This window comes from Zootoca vivipara, chromosome 9 (genome assembly GCF_963506605.1).
Source record: "Zootoca vivipara chromosome 9, rZooViv1.1, whole genome shotgun sequence".
NCBI classification, from domain to species: Eukaryota; Metazoa; Chordata; class Lepidosauria; order Squamata; family Lacertidae; genus Zootoca; species Zootoca vivipara.
In genome coordinates this window covers 51,259,567-51,273,726 of record NC_083284.1, presented here as the reverse complement: position 1 = coordinate 51,273,726, position 14,160 = coordinate 51,259,567, and the positions used below count along the sequence as shown (strand labels likewise).

General features: G+C 44.4%; 1 protein-coding gene across 2 annotated transcripts in view; it reads right to left on the bottom strand.

The window, feature by feature from the left end:
* TRAPPC11 (trafficking protein particle complex subunit 11) overlaps nt 1-14,160 on the bottom strand; it is a 57,923-nt gene that overhangs the window by 30,307 nt on the left and 13,456 nt on the right. For both annotated transcript variants that reach the window (XM_060278734.1, XM_060278735.1), the window contains exons 15-23: nt 12,637-12,782; nt 9,291-9,352; nt 9,069-9,201; nt 8,071-8,201; nt 2,744-2,896; nt 1,933-2,120; nt 1,388-1,536; nt 718-839; nt 104-223 (exon numbers count right to left, since the gene is read on the bottom strand). In XM_060278734.1, coding sequence (XP_060134717.1) covers nt 104-223; nt 718-839; nt 1,388-1,536; nt 1,933-2,120; nt 2,744-2,896; nt 8,071-8,201; nt 9,069-9,201; nt 9,291-9,352; nt 12,637-12,782 — 1,204 coding nt within the window. The remainder of the gene's footprint in view (nt 1-103; nt 224-717; nt 840-1,387; nt 1,537-1,932; nt 2,121-2,743; nt 2,897-8,070; nt 8,202-9,068; nt 9,202-9,290; nt 9,353-12,636; nt 12,783-14,160) is intronic.

Below are 14,160 nucleotides of genomic sequence, written 5' to 3'. Positions count from 1 at the left end.
TGTAGTCTGCATGTTAGGAAACCCTAGACTTTAGCTAGTCATGCTCACAAGGATACACTTGGAGAATCTAAGAGAAAACCAACTGCCAACCAGTCCAACATACCCTGTGACATTTGCAGATAATCTCTTTTCCCTCAATGGTCGCACTCACTAGGTAGGAAACATATACAAGAAACATCCTAGCACCAACTGTTCCACAGTGAATAAATAAGGTCTTCTCCAGCTTTACAACAATCAGGGGAAGAAAGAGGGAGGGAGGGAGAGAAAGTGATTAGACAAAACAAATACCAAAAACCTCTAAGTACAATATGCAGAAGTCTTATTTTAAAGCATCATCACATCCAAAAGCATTTCTAGGGCTATCTCAACTATGTGTGCATATGAAACCGAGAGAAACATTTTGTGTTCCTAGGTTGCTTAGTGTTTTACTTTGGAAAAACAAGTGGTTGTGGTTTGTACTATGTGCAAATATAATTCTTTCCCTCCTTACTTCTATGTGCAAATATAACACTTTCCCTCCTTACTGTCCCACATGTATCGTGGCACAGATCTAAAGAAATATCATAACCCTGAACTCCTATTGGAGTGAAAAGGGAATTGAACTGTAATCAATCTTCTTTGGATTGGGGCCTATATCTCAGAGGTACTCATGTGCAACGTAATTCCATCACTGCTTTTTAATACTTGTTACACTGATAAAGTAAGGGTCATGTTTACCTTTTCACCTGGTTGCAAGTCTCCTACAGGGATATCAGTAAGTAAAGCAGGATAGGAATCATCACACATTTCTGTTCCATTTAGAGTCACATGAGTTTTTTGAGTCAGGTTTGCATCCTGGCCTAAAATAAGGGGGTAATATTGTCATATTTGTTTACAATAGCAACAACTAGGTTTATCATAGCAACAACTAGGAAAGATTTTAAGTTACTTGTATTACGAAACTGCAGTCAATATGAACTTTACGCAGCACTGATCTCATGCAAAGTTAAGTTCTTCAGAACCACATTGGCCCAGTTCACATAAAAGATTGTCGTGGAACTGATTTGTGAACCTTGAGCTTGAACATCCTGTCACAAACCCACCTCCCAGCAAGACTACAAGGAGGAAACTTCTGCTTCCATTTTAGATTAATCCTATTTTAGCATTACATCTGAATCCTAAACTGTCGTTAAGATGAACAATCGTTTGCTGAAAGCTTCTTAAGTTACACTTTGAAGTCAGCTTGCTGAAAAAGACCTGTGTTTGGTTGTCTTCCAGCACCAATCCAAATTGTCTATAGCTATTTATTATAACAGTACAGGAGAAGGGAGTGATTTAATCCTTTCCATAATAAGTCCCTCACTCTCTATAGGGAATGTGAGCAAGTACCACGGCACATAATAAATACCTGGTTTTAAGCCTGCTGTGAGCTTTACATCTTTGGCAACAGTCTTCTCGTGTGACTCAATTGTCACAACCAAACAGTACATTTCATTTGTCAGGGCAGGAGGTTCGTGACTTAGCTGTACAGAAATGTTTGGCACTCTGGAAATGACCCTTTAATAAAAACAAGAGAAAGATCAACTGCCTGCTACCTCTCAACATTCTTACTTCCTGGTCTTATCTGCTCCTCTAGCTGCTGCAGCACAAGCCTCTGCTTGCACCACAGCAGCAGCAGCATTCTATGCAAGGCAAACAGTTGAGTTTTGTTCCACATGCCTTTCAAATCCCCTCATATCCTCTCTTCTCGCCACATACTTTTGCAATCTGCCCAGCACAACACACACTCAGGCATTTCTAGGTACTATTTTCATTACCACCATATCCATTTTACAAATGGGAAGAGAGGGAAACTCTGCATTCTTCACTCACTCACTCACACACCTCCAAGACACCAGACCATTCTATGTATACATTAAACATTTGTCATTGCACATGCTGATTCCCACTTACATGGTGCTCGTCTGAACTGCAAGGCTATCCCAATGAACCTCATTATCTGGAAGTTTAGGTCGCCTTTTGAAGGAACGAGCTGCAAGCAATGCTTCTTGAGAAGAAGCAGCATCTCCCCCTCCTCCATGCCAGTTCAAAATCAAACACCGGCCATTCTCACCACCCAGAATCAAATCCACTGATGTGATCTGGAAGACAGACAAATTCCATTGGGACTTTCCCACTCCAGTCCATGTAACATATGCCATGACACATACAATATTCACCCAGAACCATACTAATATAAAACTCACATTACCAGTGCCACCTCCTTCTCTATGAAATTATGCTGAGGCAAATCAATATTCTGAACTGTCTGGCATAAATCAGTCTGCCCATTTGGACATAAAAATCTCCAGCATCAGAATTTTCCTATTATGTGTGGATCTTTTTCAATTACTGGAAACTTTGTTCAGAAGTCAATTCAAAAGCACTTGTCCCACTACAATCTATATGTGCACAGGATTGTGATCTTAGGATTCCTAGTTTTTCTAGAAAATACTTCAACTCTGCCATGTCCCCTTTCTACCAATGCTGCAATTTTGGCCTTCTGAATAATGCAATGCCTTGCAGAGTCCCATCTGGTGCAGTGCTGCAGCACAGCTCAAAATTTTCTACTAGTGCAAAGGCCTTGGGCATCTAATTCTATCTCCTGTTTGTTAAAACAGCACTCCCTTGGATCAGTCTGTTAGTGTTAACAAACTCCTGAACTATAATCAACCTGTCACTGAGCTTTTTAATGTATTGTTTTGAATATTAGTTAAGGGCTTACCTCAATCTTCTTTCCCACATCCTCAGTCTTTGCCACGAATTTGAAAGTGAACTTCTTTGTCTTACCAGGGATAAGACACAATGTCCCCTGGCTGGGTGGTTCCATGTCACTTTTTTGATAGGCTTCTTCCACCACACAATATTGGTTGTATTCCTATAGCCAAAAAAAGTGGGCAGGTTTTTAAAAAACAGCACCACTACAAGAGTAGAATAATGTACCAAATCTCATTTGTTGGGATTACAGTTTTGCCCCCCCCCAACCCTTTTAGAGCTAAATAAAAGTTACACATACTATGCACTTCATGTCAAAGCAGCAACAGAAAATACTCAGATAAATGTATACAGTCGTACCTTGGAAGTCGAACGCATTCCATTCTGTAAGTATGTTCGGCTTCAAAATGTTCAAAAACCAAAGCACAGCTTCTGATTGGCTGCAGGAAGCTCCTGCAGCCAATCAGAAGCCAAAGAAGCTGCATCGGACGTTCGGCTTCTAAAAATAGTTTGCAAACTGGAACGCTCACTTCCGGGTTTGCGGCGTTCAGGAGCCAAAACGTTCGAGAACTAAGTGTGATGAACCCCCTCGCCGATGTTGCTAATAGATTATGAGACGAAAGGGTACAGGGGTAAAGCAATCCCCACTCAATTCCTTACGCCTTAAAATAAACCCCTCAATTCTGGGCTTCTCAGTAAAGAGAGTCTAATTCCAGCTTTCGTGGCCTGATCTCACAAACACTCAGGGCTATTTGAATGAACAACCTCTTGCCTACAGAACAGGGACTCCCTCAACTCAGATCCCCACGGTATCAGTCTGCCATATCTCCCTGGCAAACTTGTGGCACTCTAGGTTTTCACCATACTGCCCTTCCTGTGTGACTCTAGGACACAAACTATCCCCTTTTCCTTAGGTAAGTTTTGCCCTTTTCTGAGTCTCCACCTCTGTGAGTTTTAATACGCTGCTGGAATAACCAAGATGATACTCTTTGGCACAAAAAGAAGATGAATTTTATTTTCTTGAGAACATAGGTTTTTCTTTTCTTAACGATGCACAGGTTTACAAGCTTAGTTACAGTTATACATTAACTCTGTCAGACTTTAACTTCAAGTTATCCTAAGCCTAACCCAGGCATCCCCAAACTTTGGCCCTCCAGATGTTTTGGCCTACAACTCCCATGATCCCTAGCTAACAGGACCAGTGGTTGGGGAAGATGGGAATTGTAGTCCAAAACATCTGGAGGGCCAAAGTTTGGGGATGCCTGGCCTAACCTAAACCACCACTATCCTGGCCCCACACCCTTCCTTCTTCGCCACCACACTCCCACTCTTCCTCTTCCAACTGCCAAAACGGTTATTCCCTCCTTTTTAAACTGGGCACCATCCCGCCTCCTAAAGATGCACTGTCAGTTAAGCAGGAGGTGGATTAACTCTTTCTAATCCAGGGTGTAATAAATCTTCCATCCTGGGGCTAATCCGTTACACTAAGTTGTTCAAAAACCAAGGTATGTTGAAAAAGAACTATCAATTGCATTTTTAAGCTATTTAAGATAAGGAAAGTTCAAGGAAAGATTTGTAATTTATACCGCAATCCTATGTACTAGAGCAGGCATCCCCAAACTTCGGCCCTCCAGATGTTTTGGACTACAATTCCCATCATCCCTGACCACTGGTCCTGTTAGCTAGGGATCATGGGAGTTGTAGGCCAAAACATCTGGAGGGCCGCAGTTTGGGGACGCCTGTACTAGAGGGTACATCCCAGTGAACTCAATGGGGCTTGCTTCCAAGTACAGACAAACAGGATTGCACTGCAAGTAGTTTAACTGGTTACTTGGCATAGCCAACACGGTGCCCTCCTGATATTGTTGGAATCACCATTAAATGAGTTCTGTACTTACAAGGATTACTACCTGTAAGAGAGAGGGCTTGCAGAGAGCAGCCCACTCTGCTTACTTCCACCAGATGGGAGAGCAGCAGCAAGTCTGGGAGTTCAAATCAGGAACAGGAAGGGTTAAGACGGGTCCAGGGCTCTGCAGAGTCCTGGTGGCTCAGCTCCAGGTTGGTAGCAGGGAAGCAGGGGAGGAGCTAGCTTCAGCAGGGGCTGGAAAGGAGGGAGGAGAGAGAACGGCACCTCAGGAGCCTGGTTTGGGACCACGGAGGACCCATAGAGCAAGGAGGAGGGGCGTTTGGAGTCTTAAAAGGGGGGTCAGAGCCCACGAGACGCCATTGTGGGCTTCTGCCCCATGCAGAGCAGACATGATTTGAGACATCTCACCACTGTATATAGCATGCACAATAAAACTATGAAAATCCAGAGGATATGTGGAGTGCTTACTCGGGAGTAGCCAACACCCCATCTGTGACAGCAAGCCCACAATCTCTTGATGGCTACCCCGAGGGAAGAGGGCTGCAAATGTGGCAGCCGGCATGAAGTTGGCAGCATCTAAAGCAGAAGAGAGAGATGCCGAGGGAGGATTGGCATGAGTTGCCAGCACCCTGCAACTATGGAACGGCTCAAGCACCAGGTAGGCACCCGGGCACAGGGGAAGCCAAGCTTAGTGAACCGAGCAGCTCGGAACACAGCCAAGCCAGAGGAGCGGAGGCTGGACAAGCAGAGAGGACACTCGGGACGGGCCAGCACTTTGTAGGGCGACCCTCAGCACAAGCTGGCTCTAAGACTGAGAGGCATGGTGGCGTGGAAGTGCAGGAGGCTGAGAGGCGAGTCCGGGCAGAGGGGACAGACGGAGGGGAAAGGCAGCGGCCACAAGTTCCCATACAGTCCCGGGGAGGCAGCTGCAGCACAGCACAGCCCCCTCCAGCCAGATGTGATGCAGAGGGACAAAGCCCGCGCGCGGGTACTTTCAAACGCTGACGCGGGAAAACAGAGGGAAGAGAAAGGCGGGAGATGCCTTTACAATGCACCCAGCCACTGGGTGGAACACTGCCCCCAGAGGAAGGAATGGCGAGAGCAGGCAGGCACAGACACAAGCCTGGATGCCAGATCAGGAGGGGAGGGGCCAGGCAGAGCACCAACAACTGAGCCCTCCTGTAACACCCCACAACACGACAAAGAGATGGAAGTGAGTCTGCAGCTGCCAAGAGGCCAGACCCAGGAGACAGTCGGGCTTCTCCGCAGGGGCAGCAGCGACGATTTCCTATCGGTGGACTTGGCTAAGCAGGATCAGATTCCCATTTTCCCAAGGGAGCTGCCCATGAGCGTCTTGACCGTAGGCGGCCGGGAATTGCAGGAGGGTGAGGTCACGCAACAGACCCCCTCTCGGAAGATGACAGTGAACAAGCACGCAGAAGTGCTAGCTTTGGACTTAATGGACAATGACCCTGTGGGCAGCCAGCGCCGGGGAGATCTCACCTTTGGAGATGCAGACGGCAAGGAGCACTGCAGGAAAGAAGGAGAATCCTCAGGATCGCACCACATCAGCTCCCCAGGCGGATGGAACGACGCAGAGGCGGGGATGCAGGAAGAGAAACTGAGCCAACTCACCAAAGAGGACACTTTTACCCAGAACATACGGAGGGACTTGAGGGAGAAAAAGGGGGCAGGGGAAGGGCTTGCCGAGAAAGAGGGGTTACTCTTTAGCAATGATGCCCGGTATATGCCCCAGGACTCCCTCAGAGGGAAGATTCTCAAGCAATATCATGACAACCCCACGGAGGGGCATGCAGTACATGTCTTCACGAGGCTCACACCCAGTAAGGCCAGTCTTGGGCGAAACCCCAGAGCCTTCCCAGAGCAGGGGGAGGGGGAGATTGGGGGACCTCCTATTGAGGCATGGGGTGAGAGGAGGGAGACAGTACACCAACAACTGGATGGAGACGTGGCAAGGGGCAATGAGGCTTACAAGGAGGGGGCAGACCATCACAGGGGACTGGAGAAGGTCTTCCACGGAGGGGACAGGGTCTGGCTGTGGTCAGAAGGCCTTCCCATGGGGGGAAGGGGGAAGAAGCTGGCACCCAGAAGGCTGGGGCCCTTCAAGGTTCTGACACAGATCAACCCTGTCACCTTCAGGGGGGAAGCACCTACAGCGAGAAAGGTCCATCCCGTGGGTCACAGGTCTTTGCTCTCACACTTTAGGGAAAGCCCAAGGTTCAGAGGACGTGACACACATCCAACACAAGACGCTGACAGGAGGGAGGGGGAGGAAATCACACAAAAGACACTAGACAGAAGGGTGGAGGGAGAAGGCAGCCAAGAGGTTCCAGAAAGAAAGGAAGAGGAGGAGGTCTACAGTGCCACAGCGAGCCCGGGCTCCCGGTGGGGGGAGGGGGGGTTAAAATGTCTGATGGCCAGGCAGGGCACTCCTGCTTCCCAAAACGCGGAGGCAACCACGCACACCATGCAAGGGGAGGACCGCACACTGGAACTGCACGCTCCTTTCTCCCACAGACCCAAACCACCACACGTCAGTAGCACAGGGAACACAGAGGGGGAGGGCGATCCCAGGTGGGGAGCAGGGGAGACGCAGACCCAAGGAGCCCTCCGGGAATCGGAAGCAATTTTCCAGAGGGAGGAGGAGGATGACAACGGAAGGAACTACACGGACCAGCCACCCAGCACCGACGGGGAACAGGATTTTACACACACTACAGAGGAGGAAGACCTGTCAGGCTTCCAGCCCTCTTTACAGACATCAGACCAGGCAAACCAGGCCTCAGAAAGGGGGGGGGAGCCTGGAGGGGGGGTGGATGTAAGAGAGAGGGCTTGCAGAGAGCAGCCCACTCTGCTTACTTCCACCAGATGGGAGAGCAGCAGCAAGTCTGGGAGTTCAAATCAGGAACAGGAAGGGTTAAGACGGGTCCAGGGCTCTGCAGAGTCCTGGTGGCTCAGCTCCAGGTTGGTAGCAGGGAAGCAGGGGAGGAGCTAGCTTCAGCAGGGGCTGGAAAGGAGGGAGGAGAGAGAACGGCACCTCAGGAGCCTGGTTTGGGACCACGGAGGACCCATAGAGCAAGGAGGAGGGGCGTTTGGAGTCTTAAAAGGGGGGTCAGAGCCCACGAGACGCCATTGTGGGCTTCTGCCCCATGCAGAGCAGACATGATTTGAGACATCTCACCACTGTATATAGCATGCACAATAAAACTATGAAAATCCAGAGGATATGTGGAGTGCTTACTCGGGAGTAGCCAACACCCCATCTGTGACACTACCTATACAGAAATAAAGATGCAGATTCTAAAAAAGAAAAGAAAAAAGTGGAAAAGGAAGTACTGGTATTTTGTAGTATTAAAATGGTTAGCAGAAGGTGAATCTTATCTACTGCACATCAATAAGGTATTAACTTTCCTCAAAAGCAACACAAGTTTTGTTGTTTTTTAAATTACCTGATTATTGAAGCTAACACACAGCTTAGAAAACCGGATAGGATGTGGACAATCAGCTTTCAAGCATATGTCAAACTGAACTGGTGTATCAACATGAAAACTTGGAGCAAGAAACTTGGCTTTGCACTGCACTAGAGTTTAGAGCAAAAACAAAAGACAAGAAACACAGTATTAAGTATGACTGTCATATTTCACAGAAGGCCAATGGTAGATGAGCTGTTCAGTTAAGTGGGGTCTTCTTTTCTTTCTCGCCCTAGCTAAAGACATGGAACACTTGATGTGAGATTCTCTAGCTGCAATCCAAGCAGATATGCAGTAGGCAGAGCTGCTTCTGATTTTCTACTGTGTTCACTTATCTTCAATCAAATACAAACAAGATGTACCATAATATATCTATTATACATTAGGGTGTGCACAGGAAAAAACTGAATATGCCTCAGCTCAGCCCAACATCATGTTTCACCATGAATTCAAAGTGGAGGTTCATGCTACCATACTTCCCAAAGCATTGGATAGATTCTCCCTTGACTACAATAGGAAAATGCCTTTAACTTAAGCTTCTTTTTGGCAGTATTGGATTAAATTTACAGGCATAGTAATCATTCTGATGGGATGAAGCCTGCAAAATTTCTGACAAGGTGCAAGTTTTTGTGTGTGTGCTATGCATCTGTGCGATTTTAAAAAATGATTTGATGCAGTTCCCTGTGGCAATTGGAATGAATGTGACATACAACCACACAAACATTTTGCAGTTGAAATTTTTACCCGAGATCTGAAGTGTACATGTTTAACTTTTTAGTGCAGACAGATTTCTGCATAAATATACCGATGTACTGTATCAAGTCCGTACTTCCAAATCTAGTAAAATTTGTAAACTATCAAAAATATAACTTTCAGAAATGAAATATGGATGCTTACAGAATTGAAGTGTGCCCTTTCATTTTTCCAACAGGTGCGCAAAATGTTACTTTTTTGTTTTCAATAGCTTTGATACATACCAAATGGAATAAAGTCTTGCACTTCTATTGTAAATATATTACTTCCTGCCAGAGAAACTCGGTCAGTCCACAACTTCTGAGCAGCTTTCACAGAAGCAGTATCACATTCAGGTTCTGGATCTGGATTCTCATTCTGAATCCAAAACAAGAATATCAGTTCTACATGTAAAACATTTACATTTTTGGAGACTGTCTCAGAGAAGTTGGATTCTACCTACTGACCATGAGAACTTTGATCAGATTCTTTTCTATCCGAGATTTTTGATCTTCTTTCAAAGTAGATGCTGATGGAAAATACAAAAACAAATTAGGAAAAATGAATAATAATAATAATAATAATAATAATAATATTTTTTATACCCCACTTTCAATTTATAATGAAGAGTTACTGCCTAAAATACCTGCAAATGCTTTAACATTCCCCAGCCATCTTTATACTCAAAATCCAGGTCTAGTTCTTGCAACCAGCTCCAAAGAAGGTTCAGCATATTTGTTGCATTTCTATCCCAATCCTACAAAATGGTCTGTAAGTCAAGCCCAGAAATATACGGAATTTTTCCAACAAGAGATAGTTCAAACCCATGCTGTTTTAGATTTAGATCTGTATGGGTATGAACAAATTATTAATTCATTCTCTCTGCTTACGGAAGATCTTATGTCCTTTTTTACAGTACCAGCTATTCAGGTAAATTGGGCCCATTTTAAGACTGGTGCCCCCTGGTTTAACTTACATTGCAAACAAGCTAGACAGCATCTTTGTGCCATTTACAAAGAATATAAATCTTCTGGTGCTTTAGTATTACCTAGAAATTACCAACAAGCAAAAATAGCATATAAGGAAGCTCAGAGAATGGCTAAACAAGAGTGGCAACAAAATCGCTGGCAGGCACTCATAGTCGCCTCTAGCTCACGTAGTTCACGGCAATTTTGGCAATTGGTTAATAGAAGATCAAAGAGATACCCCCTAACAATTAAAGAGGTACCCCCTAACAATTATTCCTGCCCGTCTGGGAATCCTTCCTTAGGAAATATTTTGCGTCAACAGAACCCAATACCAACGCTCTTGATGATGTATTTGAGCATCTCCCCATCTGGTCCCCTATTGATCCTGACAAAATCTTGGATCTAATTTCTAAACTTAAAATTGGCAAAGCCCCCGGGCCAGATTTGGTTCCGGCGGAAGCCATAAAACTACATTCTGACTGGTGGGCAAAAATCTTGGCTGTCACCTTCGATGCCATTAATGCAACTGGAAGGGTACCAAAAATATGGAAGGATGCTATAATAATTCCGATATATAAAAAAGGCTCCCCAGATGATCCGGAGAATTACAGGAATATTAGCCTATTGTCAATAATTGGAAAGATATACGCACGTTTTCTGTTGAGTAGACTTACTCAATGGGCTGAAGAAAAGAAACTGATAGGCCCTGAGCAAGCAGGATTCAGACCGAACCAGTCAACAACGGACCATGTTTTAGTTTTGCACCATCTAGCCCGAAAATATTCTTCTTCAAACCAAGGCCAACTCTGTGCGGCTTTTATCGACCTTAAGGCTGCATTTGACAGCATCCCCAGAAGGTTACTCTGGGAAAAGTTGGTTCGATGGGGAATTGACAGACGACTTCTGTGGCTAATAATTCAGCTGCATGAGGGGTCGGCTGCTAGGGTGAGAATAACCCCAGCCGGCGATCTCACAAACTCTGTGCCCATCAACAGAGGAGTCCGTCAAGGTTGTATCCTAGCTCCTTTTCTTTTCAATTTATTTATTAGTGACATGAGGATACCATTGGCTGAATCTGAGACAACCATTCATGCCCCCCGTCTTGCAAACTATCGATGCCCATTACTACTCTATGCTGATGATGCAGTAATTTTGTCATTTTCAAGAATTGGCCTCAGGAGAGCACTTAAAATATTTGTTTCATACTGTAAAACCAATTCCCTTACTATAAATCAATCTAAATCAAAAGTACTAATCTTCTCAAAAAGTCGAAAATCCTATAAGTGGCAATTAGATGGAAAACCTATTGAACAGGTTTATAAATTTCAATATTTGGGAGTTTTTCTCCAATACAATCTGGGTTGGAAGGTGCATATTGCATATATTTCAAATAAGGCTAAAGCCCTTTCTTTTGCACTTTTGCGCTTTTTCTTTTCCGATGGGGCTCTTCATGTGCCATCCGCCCTGAAGGTATTTAAAGCCAAAGTGATCGCGACACTGGCATATGCTGTCCCTTTATGGGGGACCGCAGTAAATTTGATGCCATTGGAGGTAATTCAAAACCAATTCCTAAGACGGCTGTTAAAACTCCCTCAGTGCGTTAGCAATGCGGCTATTCGCTTAGAATTAAAAACTACATCTTTAGAAAATACTCTTTGGAGGCGCAGCCTTTGCTATTGGTTGTCCTTATGGCATAGGCTCCCGAATCTGTACCTGATTCAATGTCTTTGGAGGGATGATTTTCCCAGCCCATGGGCAAGAGAGATCCATTCTAAAGTAGTGACCTATGGATTGTCCCCATCAGAACTATTAAAACTGGACCTAGCCACGGCTAAAAGAACCCTCATTCAAAAACTTGAGGAGATTGACCTCCAACAAAACACCATTCTGGGTAGTGGTACTTGCTCACCACTAAATCTTGGCATAGTGCCTTCCCAGCAGATACCATCTTATTTGACTTCCTTGTCTGTAGCGGTCCACAGATACGCCTTTATTAAGGCAAGATTTAATGCCTTTCCTTCCAATGTTATGAACAATAGACTTTCCAAAGGTCAGATTTCAGCTGTGTGTGTATGTGATAATAGATCTATTGAATCCTTACAACATATACTATTTTGCTGCCCACTGCATTCAGTTTCTCGGACCAGATTTTTGTTCCCTTTATTATCGAAAACCTCGGGTGACTCCTTGGAAACACAGTTAACACATTTACTGCAAGATTCTGATCCGAGTAGGTCCCTTTTTGTTGCCAGGTTTCTGATTACAGTCTTAGCTTATAAGAGGAAAAATGGATTACTTTATGATTATTGATCTCGCTTATATAATACTGATTTATAGTGATAATCTGATATTTTAAGTGCTGTATTGCTCTTATTTTAATGGAATTTAGAAATTTATGATTTTAGATATGTATTTTAATTTTATTAATTTTATTTTGTCATATTTACTTTGTTGTACAATGTATATTGGTATTGAATATGGGCCTATGGCCGTAATAAACTATCTATCTATCTATCTATCTATCTACAAAGATCTCAGAGCAAGATGCGTCCCCACCTCCCACACACACACACACATTAGGCTGAGAGTTACTGAACAGTCCAAGGACACTCAGGGAATTTCTTAATGTAGTTGGGATTTGAACACAGAACTCCTTGGCCCTAGATAGTCTAACCACATTTGAAGCAAAACTAAAAGAAGGGATCTCTTAAAGGTACAACAACCCTTTTAGGCAGGGCTGTTCCATACACCACAAATGCCTTTCATCTGCCCATGTTTGCACTAATAAACATTCAAATCAAAATAGTTAAAAAGAAGAAGACAGAAATGAAGTGCACTTCCTTACCCCTTCCCAGCAGCTCTAATGAGTATGTAAGGTAATCTTTTATTTGTGCCATGAGATAGGAACATTTAAGAGCTGTGGTCAGTATAGAAGTAAGAAGAGTCCACCATCCTTCACTACGATAGTCACATAAAACATAATCTAGCAGCCTGGAAAAGGGTTAAAAGAGAATTTAACTAAGCAAATGAACCTGACAGTTCATATAAAAATAACACAGAAGCCAAATAGAAGATACACCTGATCAAATAAGCTTTGTGATGTGAGTTTCCTGGGGGGGGATTAATCTGAACGTTTTCAGTTCCCTTTGACAACTGGGATCTGATTTCACATCTTTGACTTCCGCTTAGCAAACAAAACTAAAGAAGTACATACGGTTAATTTTACATGCCGCAAAAGTACTTGGAGGTTTGTTCCAATAGCTGAACTGAAATATTAAGCTGAGCACAGAATGGAGAAATCCCACTGGTTACTCCTCCAGTGCTCATGGAAAAACTACCGGCACACACTAACCACAGGGGAGTTTGTCAAAGAGACATGAGTCCCACATAGGGGAAATAAACCCATCATGTCAGTGCAATGTCTAGGAGCAGTATCTGAGAGGGTGCAGACTATGGCACCAGTCTATTTCTCCCCTAGCAATGCTCTATTTTTCTTCCTGCTTGTCAGGGGGACTCCCTACAGGGAGCCTCCCCCCATCATCCTGACCAGCACTTCGCCCAGCGAGAGAGAGAGTAGCGGATCAGGCGAGGGAAATGAGGAGTGGAGCTGAAGGAGGAGGGAAGGCTCAGCGAAGTATCAGAGCCCCTGCACCACTCAAGCCAACAAGTGGAAGAGGGAGCACAGCTGCTTCCAGCACCCAAATTCAGGTGCGCGCCCAAACGCAGGTTTAGGGGGCGGCGTTTCGGGGGTTCCCAAGCTATTATGCTGGCCCTGGAGCAGAACGGACGCCATTGCCGGATTCTGCAAGTGACTAGGGGGTCATGTTTTCTGCTATCTCTGCACTGTAAGTAGTATGCACAATAAAACCCCTAAAGACAGAACGGACTAGAGCGTCTTTACTCGGGAGTAGCTGCAACAATCCCCTGACACTGCTCTAACAGAGTTTACTGGCAGTTAGGTATGATACATCAGTAGGCCATTCTATTGATATATTTCTGACTTCCTGCTGGTGTATCTCAAGAGATGCTGGTAAAAGAGGGCTGTTGCTGAATTCTAAAACCTTACACAGCATACCCACCCTAGGATTTCACCTTTAACAAGGATTAAATGCTGTACTCAAAAAGAAATTAAATAATTTACTTGACAAAATATTGTTACTGAAATATTAGTCACAAAATATTTGCAACTCAGTAGCATTCTACTGAGTTAAGGCAATAAAAACAGGTGTCCTAGGGAAAACCACTATGAAAATAGCAAATTTGGTTAGTACTGTCATTATGTTAATGCATTTTTAGAAACTGAGTATTTTCCCTATACCTTCAGATTTCCAACAGTTATTTCCTCTAGAAACAGTTATAAAAAAAATTA